We start from the raw sequence: 19,949 nt of genomic DNA on the forward strand, positions 1-19,949 counted from the left end.
GATTTGAAAATACTTAATCGTGCAACATCAATTTTACAGCAGAGTGTCAGTCAGAGAGTTGGAGAGTGCCGTAACAAATATCGGATTCAGTTGCTCGCGATCAATTACATCTTAAATCATGATTTCTTTGCTTTTCAAGCTCTCAAACGAGAACGAAAATTCTGAAAAGCATCATGTGACGATGCGCCGCGGCAGTAACGCTCCCAAGCGCCTGTGAACGAACGAATGAATGGTGGTGTCACATATGACCATAGTTGTCATTGATAATATTATTCCAACTGCGAATAACTTACATCGGATTGAATACGCGATTGAAATTTGTTATCGATCGAAATTGTTTATCGATGCATATACAACCTGCTGCTGCTGTTTAATCGTTTTAGTTTCATTTTACCATTTTAGTACCATTTTTTTCTTTCAATCATCATCATCATCATCATCATCATCAATCGTTTTAGTGACTTTGTGATATAAGTATGCGTTCGAAGAAGCCGCGTCAATCAAAATAGCTGTGGCAACTTGATGCATGAACTATATAAAAGGTGTTAATAGTGAAGGGAAATGGCAAAGAAGTGAAGAAAGGGCACACGCTAATTCAGCTGGATGTCATGCGAGGCTCACGCGAGCCAAGAGAATTTCGGTAATAAACAAGTTGATTCCATGGGGAACGGACGTGTATCCGTTAGGCCTGGAATATCTTCAACAAAAGGTTTGATCTTTTCAAACATTTCTGCCAATTCCCAGTTCGAGCAACCAATCTAGTGGGCCTTCCATTTACATTTTCACACGAAAGGCAGTGTAAATCTGACGAATATGTACTACAGCACTGCAAAGGAAGCGCGGCCCGGCCCGAAAACTTGAGCCTGACCCGGCTAGTGGGCCGAAATCTGGCCTGAAAGTCGTTTTCACTGAGGGCTCGGACCGGGCTCCCGGTTTAGTCCTGGAGTTCTCGCGGGCCTTAGTCGGGTCGAGCTTTCGTGAGCCATTCCTTAGCAGTATTTAATCCTCAACATACGTTCTGAAAACAAAGCAACGATGTACCTGGGTGCTCCCTCCGTCTTTCTGCTAGAACGCTAACCAATAGGAGTCGAGTTATTCTCCACTACGCCATTTTGTGGAACTCGCTCTCGCTGCGGCGTGCACCGTGGACAGGCGCAGGCGCGCTAGACCAACGCCACCTAGATGAAGAAGGCCTGCTTATTGCCTCCTCTCCCTCTTTCGCTACGTAGACATAGAAAGTCAGAATTCGTCTGCGACTGCGATTCGCGGTTCTGGGAATTCAACTTTCAAGTGGTTGCAGACTTGAATCTGTAGTCAAAAAGTGCATATGGGACTGTTTTGCGCTTTATTTTAAAGTTGTCCCATTTAGTACGCGGGGACGTTCAATCAGTACTCGCAGACGACAGCGGTTCGTCTCCATGGCTACGACCGCGAAACGCACGTTCGTGATTGGCTACGGCCGTTGAATACACGATCCCGATTGGCTGTCTCTTAGTTGTTACGTCACGTCGACGAGTGAGCAGGCTTTCTCTATCTAGGTGGTGTTGCGACAAGTACAAACCGCATCAAAAGCTGCGCTCCAAGTATGTGTGGGTTACCGTGCTTGCTGTGTATGGTGCCCGCCATATTGCAACTGCGAGTATGCGGCAGAGTTTCCGGCAGCGGGATCAGGTACGGGCCGGGTCGGGTCAGTAAATTCGGGCCCGTGCAGTGCTCTAATATGCCCTGCCTGCAATAAAATGAAAGTGAGCTCAGCGCTGACATTTTAACACTGCCTCACATCATATCACAGTTTCACATGTTTTTTAGCGCGCCATTTTCACCTATTCAATCTTGCCCCGGTGCCGCGTGCAACAGACTCATTGTTCCCGTACTTACTCTACCCGACAGCAGAGACTCCGCGTAAAAAAAGAAAAAAAAATCAATTAGTCGTCCTTTCATCAAACTTTGTCAACCTCTTTGTGCGTGTGCATCAGGCACAAATGTAAACAGCGGGGTTCTGCTCGGCGCCGTATTTCCATCTGGTGCCGCGTCGGTCAATGATGTCTCACGTGGGTGCTGTGGGCCCTACTGTAATCTAAAAGCGAGCCCAAACGCAGATAAGACCATGCAAAGCGGGACAGGTCCCTCGACGGCGCCACAGTCGCGTTTAATTAAGTAGAAATCGGACGCAAGTCGGTCGCCATGATGTGCTGGGCTTCGTTGGAATGTAATACACTTATCGAAGGCGAGAGCTATACAATTTCCCAATGTTTGCTGTTTGTGCAGAGACATGGAAAAAGCACAAAGAGGGTGCTGTGCACTGTAACCCCGTTTTCTGCATGCACTGCATAGTTTGGACAAGCGTTCGTACATTTGGCGTGATGTGGTAAAGAAAATGAAAGCAACAAAGAAAAAAAATAGAGATTTTTTTTTCTTTTTGCGTTTCCTTTTTTTTTGTCTATTTCTTAATCTGTATTTTCCTTTGACAAAATTAACAAAGATTCCTGCGTATACCCCCGTTCGAGAGAAACTACCAGAAAAACATAGCTGCTCAAAAGGAGTTTCCGTCGGATGAAAATTACATTTAACGTAACTTATGGCTTCGCTTGTACTGATAATCTAAGCAAAATGCGTAGTTGGGCTAGTTGGCACATATCTATGTGCAAGGGAATTACACTACACTTGAGACGATCACACAAGAGAGAGTAGACAGGACGAGCGCACACTCTTTATTCGAGCTTCGTCAAAAATATTTCTGCAGTGTTTTTTTCTTTCTTGCTTACCTCTATAATTTGGCGAAGCTCCAATAAAGGTAGCCCAGGAGCGCTCGTGCACTCTGTCTGTCTCTAGTGTGATCGCTTCAAGCTTGGCGCGATTGCCATGTACCTTGATCTAAGAATTATAGAATGAATTCATCGTGTTCTTGGGAGGGCGTAAAAAATGATTGCCTGTGCGACTTCAAACCCTGATGTACTAAACAATAAGCCGGAGCAGCCTAGCCGGCAAATGACCCTCGCAAAAGCAATCTTGTCACCACAAAGCAAACCCCCTCATCATCACATCCAGCGTTCCGAATACCACGCCAGCTGAGTCCGTACCATCCCAGCCACTCACGTGAGTTTGGAAATTCCTCTTTTCAACTCACTTTCGCCCCCTCCGCACCATTTTATTCTTCTCTACCAGAATTCCATCTCGAAATCACTATCAACGCCACACGGGTCTACTACTGGAGAATCTCTCAAAGCGGGACGTGCCTTTAGCCCGTACATTGTAACACCTATAAAACCGCACTGGCGCCGAACTGTCTCGCTACCAATTCTGTACATCCACTGTTCCCTACCTTTTGTTGACCACAGGCGAGATTTTTTACGACCCAGTGCGAAATAATCGAAACAAAGAAAAGGCCTACCGGGGCATTTCTAGCAGGTGGGACGAGCCATGCAGCAGGGCGCGCGGCCTGGCGTGCTCGCCAACCATAATTCGGTGCGCCCGCCTAATTAACCCCTTCGGGGGTGGGCCACCACCCTCCCGCCACCCGACGGGACATTAGCGAAAATAAGGGCGACAAATCAACAGAATCGATAAACGAGACACGTCCTCTACGAAATGACACTCATAAATCCGTCAAAGCGTGCGCGTGCCCGACCCCTATCAAGCGATGCCTGCTCGAGATAGTGCGCTTCTAACCCTGGCCGAGGGGGTAACAAAAAGAAAGAAAGCGCCGTAGATTTATGCCCCTCGTCGCAGGCGATACGTGCATTTTGGGTTTTGTTTTCGGGACGAAAACGAGCTCACGTGTCCGCGCCGCTTTCCTGGTCACCGCTGACGGTGAGGCGGCGAGAGCTGGACCGCTAAAAAAAAAAGAAAAAGAAAAGTGACCTCAGCAACAGTCAACATATGCGTTGTTGTGCTCGTCAACGAAAACAGCGCCGGAAATATTTTGTAGCGTTATTCAGGATCGTTGATAAATCAGATGTGTACGCATTTTGATGAATGATCACCGGAAGAGAGGTCTTTGGGTAAAGGGTCACGAGAAAAGGGGAGGAGGCGCGGATCGTCCGTGTGTCGTGACACATTAGCGAAACTGTACTGGGTTGTTTTCTCACGAGTGGGCTGTCATGTAAGTCCGTGAAACAACTATCTTGTACAACCAGGTCTGTTCTTTTTTCTCGTTAATAAAAAGTGAACATGCAAAAAAAAAGAAGAAAAAAAAAGAAAGAAGAAGAAAAAGGCAAACAGAGCGCACAAAATATAAGACAAAATACCGTACGTGTTACGAGACATATCGCCAGAGTCTACTCGTACTTCATGGAAAGAGCGTTAGAGATTTCATATATCAATTATTAGAGCTGTTCTTGTAGTCTACGACTATGAATGCTTCGGATATTCTAACTTTAGCTCACAAAAATATTATGTGTTTTCACACAAGAAGAAACATCATCTCCGTGAACGACACCAACAACTTACGTCAATTGTTATATGGGTAGGCTTACAACTTCCTAACTTACATGCGAACGCAGTTTAGCGTGTCTAAAATACAGTAAAGAACGAGATTTGGCCGAGGCAGGCTCTCCCTGAGTTGTTGCATTCGTTAAAATACAGTCCTCCCATATCCACGTATAGGAAGCGAAACAACTTTAATATCCGATGCTCGACCGCAATGAGCACGTGCGACGACATCAAGATTAAAAATCTTCCTTCCGGAGATAACTCTTGGAAGTTTTTAAAGAAGTTAACTAAAACAGGAAGCCCTTTTCTCAGGTAGGCATGAAAGTAATTAGAGCGCTGTCAGCGACCGTAAACCTCAAGAGATGATTGATTGCGAGTGCAGCCCTTTTAAATAATGTATGACTCAGTTCCCTTCAATGCACCTTAACACAATAGCTGATCCTGCCGCCGCATCACTGCTGCTTAACTGTCACCAGAATACACGTTATTAAGCGATGCAGTGGCGAAAATTAGCTGACTTCTTTGATTGTTATAAACGTGTACTCGTTTCGACAATTTTGTTTTACTTCGTTTCATTTATTTTTATTTAATTTTTACTGTTAAATTGTAATGTCATTTGATTTCAATTCAGTCGGCGAGTCACGGTAGTCTACATTAAGTTAAGTTACGGAACTCTCATTTCGGTTGTGCTGTGTAGCATGGCAGCTACTAAAAAAGGCTGGAGACAGTCCAAGCTTGCTTGCGTCCTCACTGCAATAATTGCCGCTGATGCGACGAAGGGGAAATAACAGAACATATCTTGCTTCATTGCTCCCGATACAGTCTGCATCGAAGTCACCTTGGAACTGCATTACAACGATCAGACCGCCGTCCATTCGACCTGAACAAGCTGTTAGGAGCATGGCCGGCTGAACAGACTGTGACAAACCACCGGAGCCTCGCTGAAATTTATTACCGACATCGCGGCTTCTTACACATATTAGAGAGTTTTAGTGTATCATAGCCTTTGCGTACGTAAGGGATAGCGTTGATGGTTGTGCGCACGCCCATAACAGAAAGAGAGCTTCGCGCAGTCCCACCACGCTATCCCTTATGTGCGGAAGGGCGATAGTGTACGACGCACTAAAACTCTCTATTAATAGTGAGTTGTAGTCCATCGTACGCTGTCCCCTTTGCGTACGTAAACGATAGCGCCATGGTTCTGCGCAAGGCACAAAGCTCGTTTTGCGCGTGTGGCGAACCACCAATGCTATCCTTTACGTACGCAAAAGCGATAGCGTACGATGCACTAAAACTCTCTCATAGCTTTCCTTTCCTTCCCTCCTTCACACATAAAGACATGCATACACACATGAACACATCTATTCTTACTTTTAAGCGGTTTGGAGTAGCCGGCCCCACGGTCGTGGAGACTAACATCTCCATCATGTTTTCCCCACATCTCACCTCTCTGTAATATTAACGTTCGACTGCATATACATTTTTGTTAACCTTGTGCTGTTGCGGTGATAAGGCTAGGGAACGGGAGGTTAACGGAGCCGCAACACCTGTACATCACTTCCGCATGAATAGTTGTGACAGCGAACACTAGCTTCGCTGTCTCCCTGATAATTATTGACGAGGCCACAATGTGTGTTTGTGTACCACTCATAATGCACAAATGTCACGCGACGGAGCGCTGGAGAGAAAACGTGTTTTCCTTTGTGTGCCATACCCGCTTTCAGCAGGGCTCAGGTGATTGAAGAGTGTGTCTTTGCCCAGGGAAGGCGGACTGGCGCACTCACACGACGGGTTCTTCGCAGAACACGCTCAGATCATCATTTGTTGAGAATGATACTGCTCTATCTGGCGTGTTTGCTAAGAACATGGGTTGTGCACACTTTTGTGAGAACTTGGTGATATGCAAGTCTGCAGGGACCGTAAAAGTCGTCAAGCGTCATCTGTGTGCGACGTCACAGATGACGCTCGATTCACTGTCATTGTCACCATTGCCGTCGTTATGATTGTTGCATCCGCTGTATGCGGCACAAGTGAGTGACTTTTTCATGGGTTGCTGCTCCCTACCACAGGAATGCGTTTTATATCATGCAGCTGTTTCCCATTTTGAAAAAAAAAAAAAAATGACAAGGTGTGGTAATCATGGTTACGTTACTGTATGGAAAGCAGTCCAGAGACATGTAGATATCGTTCGTCTAAGGATTTATCCTGCACACATACCAATCGATGACTGCTTTGTTTCGCTAGGTCCGCCCGTGGTCCGGCACGACGCCTATGACCATCGGGTGATTGTCATCCGTGAAGGAGAGACGGCACAACTTCAGTGTCCCGTGGATCACAGCTTCGAACGGAATTACTTCGACTGGTACAAAGACTCCGAGCCTCTGAACACCGACTACGGTCGCTTGAGCATTTCGGACAGTACGGGGAGCTTACGCATCACGGAGGCTTCGGTGCAGGATTCCGGACATTATACCTGCAAAGCCATCAACGGCTTCGGGAGCGTCGATGTCAACGTCACCCTCATCGTTCGAGGTATGACGCAGCATGTTCTCCATAGACATATGATGAGTGTCGCTCAGAATAACATTACAACGCACTAGAAGCACAAATGTAGTACAAGGACAAAGTACTACGTGTGTGTCAGTTTTGGCGTCCCATGAATGGAAAGCTGAATTGCTCTGTCATCTGACTATCATCGTCCTTTTTCCTTTTTTTTTTTTGGCTATAGTCCTGACTATGCCCACTCGCGTACGTCTAACCACGGCAAGGTATTTCACTCCCCCCATCGGCGTCAGTTTTTTTTTTTTTTTTCCTTCGTGGTATGCTGTCGTCGGAAACATAAAAACTGGAGGCTGTGAAAAATACATCTCAGTGTGTGTGCAATTGTTTTCTGCCGGAATCACCACCACCACTAAGCATCATTATCATCATCATCATCATCACCATCCTCCTCCTCCTCTTCATTGGCATCATCATTACAGGAGCTTTCCACCAAAGTAACTGGTGCAAGTGAGGTGGAGTTGCGGGCCTCACGCTAGTGAAGCCAAAGTCTCCATTTTATTTTTTCTTAAAACCAAACCAGACCAACCTGTCGACCACAGTGATAATTCCATCAGTAGAACGATTCATACTTCGAACATTGACAGATGGAACGTAGCAAGACCGTTGATAATAGTGGGGTTTAGTACACCGTTAGCTATCGCCTTTGCGTACGAAAGGAATAGCCTTGATGGTTGTGCGCAAGCCCATAACAGAAAGAGAGCTTCGCGCAGCGCCCAGAACCACCAATACCTTACGTATATCTCTACGCTATCCCTTACGGACGCAAAGATGGTAGCGTACGACTTACTAAAATTCTAATAAAGAGTTTTAGTACATCGTACGCAAAGGCGATAGCGTAAGTAACAGATAGGGTTGGTGGTTCTGCGCACTGCGCGAAGCTCTTTTTCTGTTATGGGCATGCGCAGAACAATCAACGCTATCCCTTACGTACGCAAATGCGATAGCGTACGATGTACTAAAACTCTGTATTATCAACAACGTCGATATCGTGTCGTTCGAAAAAAAAATAGAAATAAAAAAATGAAAAGAAACGTTTCAAGTTACCTCGTCGCGAACATAATCACTTCCATTCGCTATCCCGCTTCATATACAGACCGCTATGTTAGCCCTGTTCAGTGATATCCATATAAACTCCGTTCAGGACGAAAGAAAGCTAAGGAAATATACCGAAACCATGGGGATGCAAATCGGACGACATGCTGTATCTCATGTTGTTAGACGCATCAGCCCATAAAAGCTCGGCGACCCTAAAACCTGCGTATTGACTAAACCGCCCCATTATGCAAGATTGGGTTTCTAAAATAGAGACGCTATTTATCGGCGTAGACTACGTCTGAGAAGGAACATGATTTCTAAGAAACCCATTCCGATCGGCAGTAAAGTGGTCCCTTGGAAACGAGACGGGAGCCAGGCTGAAATTATGGCTGCGCAGTTCACACAGTGTTTATCGCCACAGGGAGTTTTGGGCTCCTATGCATGTAGACCATCCTATTGCGGCAGCACCTTGGTATCTTCTTTCATCTCTGAGGATACGCGATCGTTAGTCAGAATGGGATGTCGTTGGGGCCCGCATGGCCCCGAATGCGCTGTCCCCATTAACAGGAACATAAGCGCAAATGTCGGATGGCAGGCGGCACGCAAACAGAAGTGCGCCAATCCCCAGCGTCGATCAATGGGGTTGACATGTCACGCTGATTTGTGGCAGTGGGCCCCCGAGATATTCCCCCTTTCTCTCCCGGATCTAACTGCATGAAGAAGAGACAATTCATGACATAGCGGTGCTATTTTGGAGTCCAACTTCTTTTTAGGTTGGTTTTCATGGTAATAGTCCGTGAACGAAAAGAGATTGTCACTCTGCGCCGTTCGCTAGGACGTCACGATATCAGTTGTGGCGATTACCTAAAAAAGTAGACTTGAAACCCACACAAGAAATGAGCCACGCGATCGTGGTCATAATGGCAAGAAGAAAAATATGGAGACCTCTTATCTAATTGCCCCCTTATCAACTTGAAAAACTGTTTGCTGCACTTCACCACCAAGAACAGCAAACTTTGATATTAACCGCCCCTTCAATGACATTTCTATTCTGAACTAGTTCAATTGTGAAATAGCCCCGTTGTTTCTGTAATGTATTCCTCATTGCCTACGCGAAGGCTTTTTCATCATGGAACTTACCCCCATCTGGCCCTCGTTTATGTTATGTTCTTATGTTATTAGCCTCGTTCCTGGCTCTCTTGAATTTCCACTACACTGCAGTCTTGAGAGTACAGCTATCTGGAAATACCGCTGAAAGAGTTAGCTACACAAGACAGGCTGTCACTCTGTCTCAACAAAATAGAGAAAAGAAATGTAAAAACGATTATTTCGTTAATTTCAGGAACGGAGCCCATCGAGTCCAGCCGCGACAACCACCACCCCGGATCGGTGGACCGTGGACACTCGAGTAAGTGTAGCATGCTCGAACCGCTACAGCACGTTTCCTTTCACTAACCAACTTACTAATCGCCCGACTAACGTAGAATGGGCTTTCATGCCACTAAGGTTTGGTATAGTTCGTGAAGTCCGCAGAACCTTCCAGAAAACCTTCCAGTCCAAGAAAACCACGTCGCTGACAATACGCACAAGACATTAAATATGTTCTGATTAGAGAACATAGAGTGTTACGCAGATCCATACTGCAATTCAGTTCAAGCTGTGCGTCTTGCAAAGCGATACGAGTAAAGTTTACAATGACCAAATAGCGAAATCATCAAATCTGTAACGCAGTAGTGAGACGGTCTCGCTCCGCTAATTTGCAGAGAAGCCCTCGTTTGTTCACCTGACCAAGCTGCACCACCCGGTCATCCAGCGGCCCGTGGGCAGTTCGGTCAAGTTCAAGTGCGAGGCATCTGGGGCTCCGGACCCGACCGTCTACTGGTTGAGAAACCGGGAGGCGCTCAACCGAGGCCACATGAATCGCGAGTCCAAGCAAAGCAAATGGGGTCTTCATCTCCAGAACCTACGCGTCCAGGACACCGCAACGTACACGTGTGTCGTCACCAACGAACACGGCTCCATTAACGCCTCCTTCCCCCTTGAAGTCATAGGTTAGTTCTCTGTGTGCAGGTTTCCGTAGCTTCCTGGATCTAACAACATGTCTTACACGATGCATGGGAATGTAAACCGAGTTAATGCTTCAAATGAATTGGCGAATTCCACTTGTCGTTGTCGCGGAGAGTCTTACATCGGCTCGAGCGTGCATGTTACAGTGGTGAGTGGCCGCTTCAGTGCAGCGTGCGTAGCTTTTCATAGGTCGTTCCTCGCGCTCTTCGTTCCTTTCTGTACTCAACCCACACAGGCGCACTGCACTACACTGCGCTGCATGAAAACGACCAGCGGAGTTCGCCAAACGTCTCCTGGTCACGCATGTGAAAGGCTTGCTCTTGAATTCAAGTGCTGCACAGTGAGGACTGCATTGGCTCCCTGCATTTACTAGGTTTTAGTACGTAGTGTGCGGAGGGGAGCTACAAACTAAACTAAATAACAGCTCAGGTAACTTTATAACAAGGTCTTACATCCCGCTGAATAAACTAAAGCTGCCCAGCGAAAGATGGTGAGGTAATCCATATGGCTGAGTGGCAATTTCATGGTGCTACTTTGTTTTGCATGGAGCATGAGGTTCATTTTATACCACTTAACCTTTCCTTTCACTTGGTGTAACTGGGATAAAATTGTTGCACTCGGAAGCACACACGTCATGTAACCATATAAACTGCCATTTGCAACAGTGGCGCTCCGGTTGCTTGAGCAGGATGCAAAGTGTGGTCCCCGTGTACTGCGGTCAGATTCCGAATAATTTCCGATTAATAGGAACGCGAGGACTTTCCTGTATTCCTAAGTTCTTGCAGAGATGTAAGTAACTGACGCTGTACACGTCACTTAGCTATTCGCCGCAGCCGCACGATTCCGAGGTGGCGCCTATTCTTGCACTCTGTCACCGCTGACTGCTATTTCACATGGGGAATAGTCCAGTGACCTGATGAAGTGCTCTAACAACACTGTCGTTTGAATGTCCGTTAATAGTTTATTGAAGGTCGTCGTTCCCTTGAAGTAGCCGAAGCTTTACGGGTCATTCCATGCCAAACGTCCAAGACATTTCGCTCGACCATCCCCGATTTCTTTCAAATAAATTGTGGTTTATTGTTGCCATGCTCTCCCGGCTTATTTTGCCGTAATTTTTTTTTCGCGCCGTGGCCGTCTCTTGAAGATTGCGATGGGGCATGTGACCTACCTGGCGAAAAAAAAAAATCTAACGAAACAGCTTTTTAGCTAATTCAAACCAAATCTCTCCTACATGAAGGCAAAGCATAACACTTTCGTGCCAAGACCTGTTGAAGGTTGATCGACACTTTTTACCCAGAAAACTGTAAAATTTCGAGAACTTTGAATTTTTTTATTGAACTCTGCAATTTTTTCAGAGACATTTAAACTGTTTACCAGTGTTGTCTAGGGGGCATACAACGTGTTAAAAATATTTTGAAGCGCGCAGACTTGGAAGAGTACGCAGGAAAAAAAAAAAAACTATAGAAATTAATCTCCCAAGCTTCAGGGTCTCACGAGAACGGCCTACTGCGGCGACGCAGTTGAGTAGGAGCACTGGTCCTAGGGATGTACTTCGGAGCAAAAACAACAACAAATAAATCGTCACTATGACATTACTTCATTATGATTCACCGCTGGACAGCAGTACACTACCCCGTTACACGGGAACTGGCAGGCTATTGAATAACAATAATCTGTTCGAGCGATGACGGACACAACGCTTACTAACACCGACTCTATGGCGCCAGGCAGTAAAGGGTGTGCAATAAACAGGGAAAGCACGGCAACTTCACTCTTTCGACTACCACCAAACAATACCATGACAGAAGGGAAGACTAAAACTGTCCAAGGGAAGTCATCGAACACCTCAGTAGGCCGGTGTCACCTCAGATCAATGTGCGCTAGATGTAATAGGTGCAGACCTGTCGTCGCAGAAGTACATCCCTGACTCCAGTGCTCCTTGTGCACTGCGCCGCCGCCGAAGGCCGTTCTCATGAGAACCTGAAGCTTCGAAAGTTGATTTTATGTTTCTGCAGGCAACGGAAATCGGTTTGGGCCGTTCGCGCGCGCGTTTGACAACAGCGGCGGCGATGCGTCTTGCAGTGAAGCAGCCTTGCTGGGCAACGCCGGATGAGGGTTGGGGTGGTCAAGTTCAAATTTTTTTTTCGCTGTCAAAAGAACAAGTGTTTCAATGCAACTTTGTAAAAAATGTTCCTGAGACGTATTATCAAATGCAATTTATCTCATATTTTTATCAGGACCACCTCACTGTGCAACTGACAGCTGAATATGTGGTAAAGAGCAATATTTTCGAAATTAATAATTCTTTTATGCGTACTCTTCCAAGTCTGCGCGGCTCAAAGTATTTTAACAAGTTCTATGCCTCCTAGACAACAGCGCTGATCACGCTGAGTTCCGTAAAAAAATCCAGTAGTTCTTGAAATTTCACAGTTTTCTCGGGGCATAAACTCTCGATAAAAAGTGTCGATCAACCTTCATCGGGTCTTAGCAGTTAGCACGAAGGTATTATGCTTTGTCTTCACTCAGAAGAGTTTTGTTTGGAATTTGCAAAACAGCTATTTTGTTAGAATTTTTTTTTTTTGGTTTTCACCAGGTAGGTCACATGTCCCATCACAATCTTCAAGAGGCGGCCACGGCGCAAAAAATATTTTTGCGTCAAAAATCAGCCTGGAGAACATTGACTGCATGGGAACAATCAACCGCAATTTATTTGAAAAAAATCGGTGATGGTCGAGCGCAATGCCTGGGACGTTTGGCATGGAGTCACTTTTAGTCGAACTCGCAGGAAACACAAGCTGGTTGTGTTTACGAGTACATAAAGTCCTTATTTTTCTTGGGTGGAGTAAACTCAAACAGGGACCTAAATGTATGAATTTACTTTGGAGTGACATTTGCAAGTAAGACTATACGCTGGCTCAGACGACCAGAAAAAATACACGACAGCTACAAAACGCGTGACAGTGAACCATTCGCTGACGCTCTCGCGCGTAGTATCCGAACACTATGCCCTCTATACGTCCGGCGGCCTCGTAATTATTAACCCCTATAGCAACGATGGGTGGAGCGGCACAACTGTTGGGCGACCGAGGTATGAATTAAGTACAATACAACATCAACTGCAGCGAACGGAGTTTTCTGCCAGCATTGTGAATGGTACATCTGTGCAGCTCTACACATATAATGACACCAGCAGCGTTCTACCTCCTCCTTCCTTTATGTGTGGCTGTTATATGTCGTAAAGCACGAGTTCAGTCCTGGGAATGAAGCAGTCCAGGAAGATGCCCATACCACCGCACTAGCTTGTGGCGAAGGAATATTTAAAATATTCGTTGTAGTTGCCCTTAGTACTCATCTGTTCCCCCTCACTACCTACAGGTTTTCAGAACTGAAACTTCACGCTGTGGCTTCGCCAACTTCAGAATATCTCGTGCTTTTTCTTTCTGACGGTTATTCATGCAAAATGCATCACATGATATTATAATTACATTTCAAGCGGGGGGGGGGGGGGGGGGGAATGCATCTATTTGCCAATTCATATTCACGTGCCGCGTAGCGTTTTCAGATGCACCCAATCTTTTCTCCCTCAAACGAGCTGTTGGTTAATTTCAGGTCGTGCTCGTGGAAAACCGGAGCACATGAGTCTCCATCCAGAGAATACCACAGTCATGGCTGGAGAAACAGTAGCGTTCCAATGTATCGTTCGGAGCGAAGCGAAGCCCACTATGAAGGTGAGATACGCGTAAAATGGGTGCCGTGTCTTGCATTTAACGTGCGATGCACGCCACGTTATAAATTTGTTTATTTTGCTGCTACAGAAAACTACATGACTTGGAACAAAAAATCAGTTACTGGTCACAGGAGAAAGTTCGGCGATCTTTTATGTACTACCGTCGCTTTCCGGAAACAAGAACAAGCAAAAAAAGAAAAGAAACAGAAAGATAAAAAACAGAGATCCGTCCTCCTTTCCTTTCTATGCATTTCAGGTAGACGTGCATGCTGACCCTCATATATTTGTGTTACTTTCTCATATGTCATGCGACCTCGAGTACAATAAACAGTAGGTCGAGTGAACTGAAGTAAGCGTACAAGCTGAGCTGCAGAGCGCAGGTGTCGACGAGAACGTACCGTTAATACGCCGTCGTTAGTTAGGGCGGACTCCGAGAAGGCCCGAACGGCGAGAATACAGTAGCGGATGAACAACGGAAAAGTATCGGGCAACTTTTATTTGGTAGCGGCAGCGATATCGCGCTACTTTTTGAAAATGGGTCGGCGCTTGTATTACGCTGCTTTTGATTCGGGTACGGGGCAGCAGTAATTCATTACTTAATTCAGGTGTCGGTCGGATACAACATTGCCAGAGCGTAATGTGCATGTCTTCGGTAATTGTGGTGGTTTACTTACCTACAGCGTCTACTTCCACCGTTTGGTCACTTCCGTTGAATAGGGCTGAGTAAGCCACCCACGAAACACTGCTGCAATTAAATGCGTTGTAATAACCCCTTCTTCCTAAGCACCACTGCTCGTCAGACAGCAGCTCAAGTTAAGACAAAGGTGGTAAATAAATCAAGTTTTCTGAGCGCTTGAAATATGAAAAACGAAAACCAGTTACGAGAGGATAGAGAGGTAGCAAGCGAGCTTGTGGTATAGATCCATAACTTAAAAATCCGAGACTGGAGGACATGTAAGGTACATTGAGCGTCAGGTACAGGAGATTGGTTCGCTTGGTTATGCCATGCTTAAAAACCAGGATTGCACAAATACAAATGAAATAAGTGAACGTCGTACATATTCTACATTGTCCCGACGCCCCGAATTCCTGCGTTCCGAGGCAGTGAGGCGACGATAATAAGAAACTGCAGGACGCCTCAGCAATATTTTACAGGTAATAAGACTTTGGCGACATTGAGATTGCGAGAGCAGTCAGTTTCCTTTAAAGTTTGTGTTTTATGAAATGAAGCTACATCATTCTTGATGACTATCTGCAAAAAGAGAAACGGGCAGAACGCTTACGGAAATGTCCGTACATAACCTCCCTGTCATCAGACGATAAGCATAGAGTCGGAAGAGATTGCGGTCCACGAAATATCGGCGAAGGAAATCGTCTCGCAGCACGCTGACTTAAGTATGATTGGATTCCTCTTCGGAGTGCCAGATTTTTTTTGCGCCCGGGTGTTATTTATTGGCAGAACTCGCCGGAAATTCTTGGCCGCCACGTGTGACGCTCGGTTCGCTGGGCCCCATTACTGGGAACGATCGGTTGATGTGGGCAACCCTGTCCGACGGGAAGACATTTGGAAAGAAGAAAGGCCCTTATTAGAAACATAGATTCGCGTTTTACATTCTGTAGAAGCCCAGTTCGTCTTCATGGCCAGATACATTTTGGAAGATGATGCTATTATGCTACCCGGGGATCCTAATGTGGCCTGATGAAACGTCGGATAGGCTGCTTCAGGAATGTATGGGATGGGAACACAGGGCAAGACATCGCTTGATGAGAGAAGTAGATTTTCTCTGGATTGGATTGGGCATGCTGAGGGGGCAATGTTGAGAAGTCGTCCTCATCATCCTGTATTGTGCAGGTGGGCTAGTTCACTTCGAAAAGGCAGGTTAGAAAAGCCACGCAGGACAAACATGGAAAGCAATGAATTCGAAAATTGCGTAGGTCGAGCAACATGCTAAAGTAAAACTGTTACGACTTATTGTTTACTACGACCGGTGAAGGTACAAACACAGGACTGTGGGACTTTCAGCAATTACCTTCTGAAAACTTTTGCCACCATTAAGGAAGGCTTTGGACAATGTTTAATTGGGGGAATTTATTTTTTTCAATTTAACTCTGAAAATTGCCAACCAAGCAAACCTTTTCTTTCTTTTCTTGTTTTCTTTTTTTACAGAAATATGTAGTCCTCCACGGATATCCGCAGACCCACCAAAAACTATGGACAGCATCGCATCAGAAATAGCCGAAAAAGAAAACGTAAAGTTTCCGCTTTAGCCCCGCCTGCTCGACTGCCGCAAAGAAAAGCACACGGGAGATGCAGGGAGAGGAGGTGGTGTTCCCACCTCTTGTTTTACCTTTTTTTTTCTCCGCTTTGACCTTGATGCTGGTGACAACCGTCTTATCACAAAGAAAACAAAACAACCGTTTTATCACAATGACGGGGGCGCTTCCTTCTCCAGACGCACATTTGGCGGGCGCTTCTTTGCGAAAATCAAGCAGGTGGGGCTAAAGCGGAATTTTTGCAAATTCTTTTTGAGTATTTCTGTTGTTATACTGTGCATAGTTTTTGTTGGGTCTACTGTTATCCGTGGAGGACTTCATATTTCAGTAAAAAAGAAAAAGAAAGTGAGATTCGCTTGGTAATTTTCAAAGTTCAATTGAGAAAAATAAATTTCCATGAATTCAAAATTCTCCAAAGCCTTCCTAAATGGCGGCAAAACTTCGCAGAAGGTAATTGCCGAAAGTCGCACAATCCTCCTGCGAGTACGTCGCCAGTTAGAATTTTTTATCACTTTAGGTGAAACACCCTGCCTGCATTGCACAGGGAAAAGTGCGCATACGCAGACCGATGCTGCCGGTTTCTCACGAGTCGCAGCCTTCGGTGAAGCCCATAGGAATGATTGGGCCTCGCCCTTTCTGATGTCATCGTTCCAGGTGGCTTCGCGCTCAAGAGGGCATATCTCGTTAAACACATGACGCAAAAGGAACCTTTCTTTATTTTTTTTTACTTATTCCTCTGGCGCGCAGCGCAGTACGTCCCTAATACAATTTGCCACTAAAGTGCCCTAACGCCTTCATTGTTCTGCGTCGCGCGAAATGATCAGTGAAAGGTACGCCTTCAAGTATATTTTTCAGTAAGCTTGCTTTGCACGTATCTTCTAGGTTGTATTTTATCGCCGTTGTAGCGTGCATTTTTATCTTCTTGTTAACAGAGACCTATGGCGAAGGGGACCTCCCCCCCACTCCCAGAGGAATCTAGCGTAACGACAGGCCTCAGTATTAACTCTACGCATCAATCTCGGGGCAAAGGAATGTTATTGCGGGTGCGCGAAACAAATACCCGAAATTGCTCCTGTATTGCGAAATAACCTTCCCAATCGCTTCAGTGAAACTACCTATATCGGAACTGTGTCGCACACAAGTGATCGACAATAATGGCACCGTCGGGCAGTAGCATGGCACAGAGATTTGTCCGGAACGCAAGATGAAGCAATCGCCGAGAAACGTATGAAACTCCAATCCTCCACCGGCCACCAGGGAAACATTCGCTGGAAACTCGGGAGGGGAAGAACTTCCACTCTCCGCGCACCGTTATTACGGAGCCGTTTTCCGAGCGTAACAGTCTATCTACTTTACCTGGCCCTTTGTTTCGGCGAAAATCTAGCGAGAGAAATGTGCACTCCAGATTCGCCAGTAAATGCAATGAACGTGCGCGCATGTGGCGCTGTTTCTCGGCGAGAGGAAAGAAATCTATCGAGACGCGTCCGAATACTGTCGCAAACGGTGGATTGCAGTGTAGACTCGTAACAGCGGATAGAACGAGAATAGGAAGGATCGAAACAGAAGTTGTGTCTTGTATGCCGCCAGATTCTCGCGTGCTATTCCCTCAGGAGATAGACGTTGTAGAAAACAGCCGTTTCTTTCTCCACTACTTGGCAGCATTTCTTGTGAGACGTGAATAAATAAAGTGTCAAGTGTTCGCTTAGCGGTCGGCGTGAATTATCTAGTGAGCTAGGATGAGACGGCGTTTTCATGCATTATACAAGTGTCAGAAGAAACGCCATCGAGTTGGAAAGAGTTCTTCAGCGGGATGTCTGGAAATCGATCTACTTACGAAGGGCGCTCTATAGCAACCGCGAAAACGACAGTGGATGGGTGGATATCGTACGTTGATCGCAGCAAATAAGTGCGGTGGAACATCTTGATTGTGTTACACATCATTGCGAACCGGCGAGCAGCGGGGGCGATGGCATCGCTCTGTAAGTGATAGCACGGACAAACGAACTGAAACGAACTGAACAAACGAACAACCGAAGGCACTCCGTTCCGACAACATGGATTATGCGTGCGAGCAAAGTCATAATGTCCCACAGTTCCTTTTTCCGTTCTGATGCGGCATGTGGAGCTTTAATGCTGCGATTAACGTATCGAAAATTAGAGCGTCCATTAAAAATAATGATTGACAACCACTGTAAACGACAACGTTATTTCATTGGACAGCTCTACAGCAAAATATTGTGACGGGCACCGTCAAATATTTTTCTCCTATGACGTGCGCTATTTATCACGCATCTGATATAGGTGATGGGACAGGCCTACATATTTATAACGAGTGACGCTGAATTATAACGTACGGTCATACGGCAACTTCGTTGGATATCCCTGTATGTTTTCTTATTGAGCAAGGCACTAACCCAGATATTCGGAGAGCCGGTTTCCCTAAATAGGACGCTTCGGGAAACGACTCACTCTGGTGTTGTGCAACAATGTAGAGCTTCAGTTGTAGCCTACGGACTAGCTCGCTTGGCGTACGCACTAAGTAGTGGCGATGCTTACTGGCGGTCGCTCGCTCCCTTGTTATTTTTATTTATTATTTTCATTTCATTTATTATTATACCTCAAGCGGTACAGGGGCGGCCAAAAAGCAGCAACACGTGTTGCTTGACAGCCTCAGTGAACACTCGGGGCAGCAGAGGCACAGCATACAATCGAAAGAGAAAAAGAAAAAAAAATAATTACACAACACTATAAAATCACAAATTACATACAACTATTAGATGTGACAAAGTATCAATTTAAACTAACAGGTGAACTAGCAAAAAGGTCCCTTAGCGAGACCCGGGACAACTGCACTAAATCAATACCTTTCCCCATATACTCATTCAAAGTTACAGCAATGCTAAAAGGTAACGATCGGTCGCCGTATCGAGTTCGTGACCTAGGAACAACCCAATAGGCTGTAGCGCGTGTCTTCAAATTCAGCTGTGGCTGTAGACCAAATAATTGTACTGATGTAGTGTTATTATGTCTGACTGCAGAGATGTATGTCCTCGAAAGAATATAACGATAGAAACTGTCTATCCTTATAATCTGGAGATCTCTGAAAATGCCTGTTGTATGGGATAGGTGTGGTGCACCTGCAATTAATCTGACTGCACGCTTTTATAGAACCAATAAGCTCTGAAGGTTATTTTGGAAGTGGTACCCCACACCAAATGACAGTAGCTAAAGTAAGATTCTATTAGCGTTCTGTATATTATGATTTTGACCAATTTTGGTAGTATACGCCTATAGACGCTGACTGTTCTAATGCCTTTAGCAATTTTAGTTTTTAGGTACGCGACATGATTATCCCATGTTAGTTTTTCAGAAAAGATCACACCTAACACTTTTACTTTATTCACTATCTCAATTTGCTGACCATCTAAGTTAATCCTCAAAGGATTAACTCCCTGTCTCTCTTCGATTCTAGACATCAGCGGCAGTCGGTGACACCATACGATAGTTATCATAACGAAATCGCACGCGAAAAAGAAAGAAATGAACTAATAGACAGAAAGCACAGATTCCCTTTGCACAACACTAAATTCGATCTCCGGCTGTTTTAGTGGCTGAAGCAAGTTCCAGAGTCGGAGGTCCACCACCAGGAGCAGACAGTCATCAGACTTGGAGAAGAAATCTTTCGAATGCTTAGCTCAACGGAGACAGTGGCACAATCGGAGGGCCTATTCACCAATCGTCTGGTAATAGCAAGGACAAGGGACTCAGACGCAGGACGCTACGTTTGCTGGGCCGGCAACATTGACGATTTTAACTTTCTCAGCGCTCATCTGTCCATTATACCAAGTAAGTA

At 45.7% G+C, this 19,949-nt stretch overlaps 2 protein-coding genes across 7 annotated transcripts in view; one reads left to right on the forward strand and one right to left on the reverse strand.

Annotated features, from left to right (window-relative positions):
• Positions 1-19,949, reverse strand: part of LOC135377525 (prolactin-releasing peptide receptor-like) — a 774,729-nt gene that overhangs the window by 281,884 nt on the left and 472,896 nt on the right. The gene's annotated exons all lie outside the window — the stretch shown is intronic.
• The window catches only part of LOC135377524 (fibroblast growth factor receptor-like 1), a 101,496-nt gene that overhangs the window by 74,470 nt on the left and 7,077 nt on the right, over positions 1-19,949 (forward strand). For 4 of the 5 annotated variants that reach the window (XM_064610004.1, XM_064610005.1, XM_064610006.1 and 1 more), the window contains exons 3-7: positions 6,676-6,963; positions 9,371-9,436; positions 9,792-10,079; positions 13,705-13,823; positions 19,705-19,942. In XM_064610004.1, coding sequence (XP_064466074.1) covers positions 6,676-6,963; positions 9,371-9,436; positions 9,792-10,079; positions 13,705-13,823; positions 19,705-19,942 — 999 coding nt within the window. The remainder of the gene's footprint in view (positions 1-6,675; positions 6,964-9,370; positions 9,437-9,791; positions 10,080-13,704; positions 13,824-19,704; positions 19,943-19,949) is intronic. The other variant, XM_064610007.1, reaches the window with a different exon arrangement.

Source organism: Ornithodoros turicata, chromosome 1 (genome assembly GCF_037126465.1).
Source record: "Ornithodoros turicata isolate Travis chromosome 1, ASM3712646v1, whole genome shotgun sequence".
NCBI classification, from domain to species: domain Eukaryota; kingdom Metazoa; phylum Arthropoda; class Arachnida; order Ixodida; family Argasidae; genus Ornithodoros; species Ornithodoros turicata.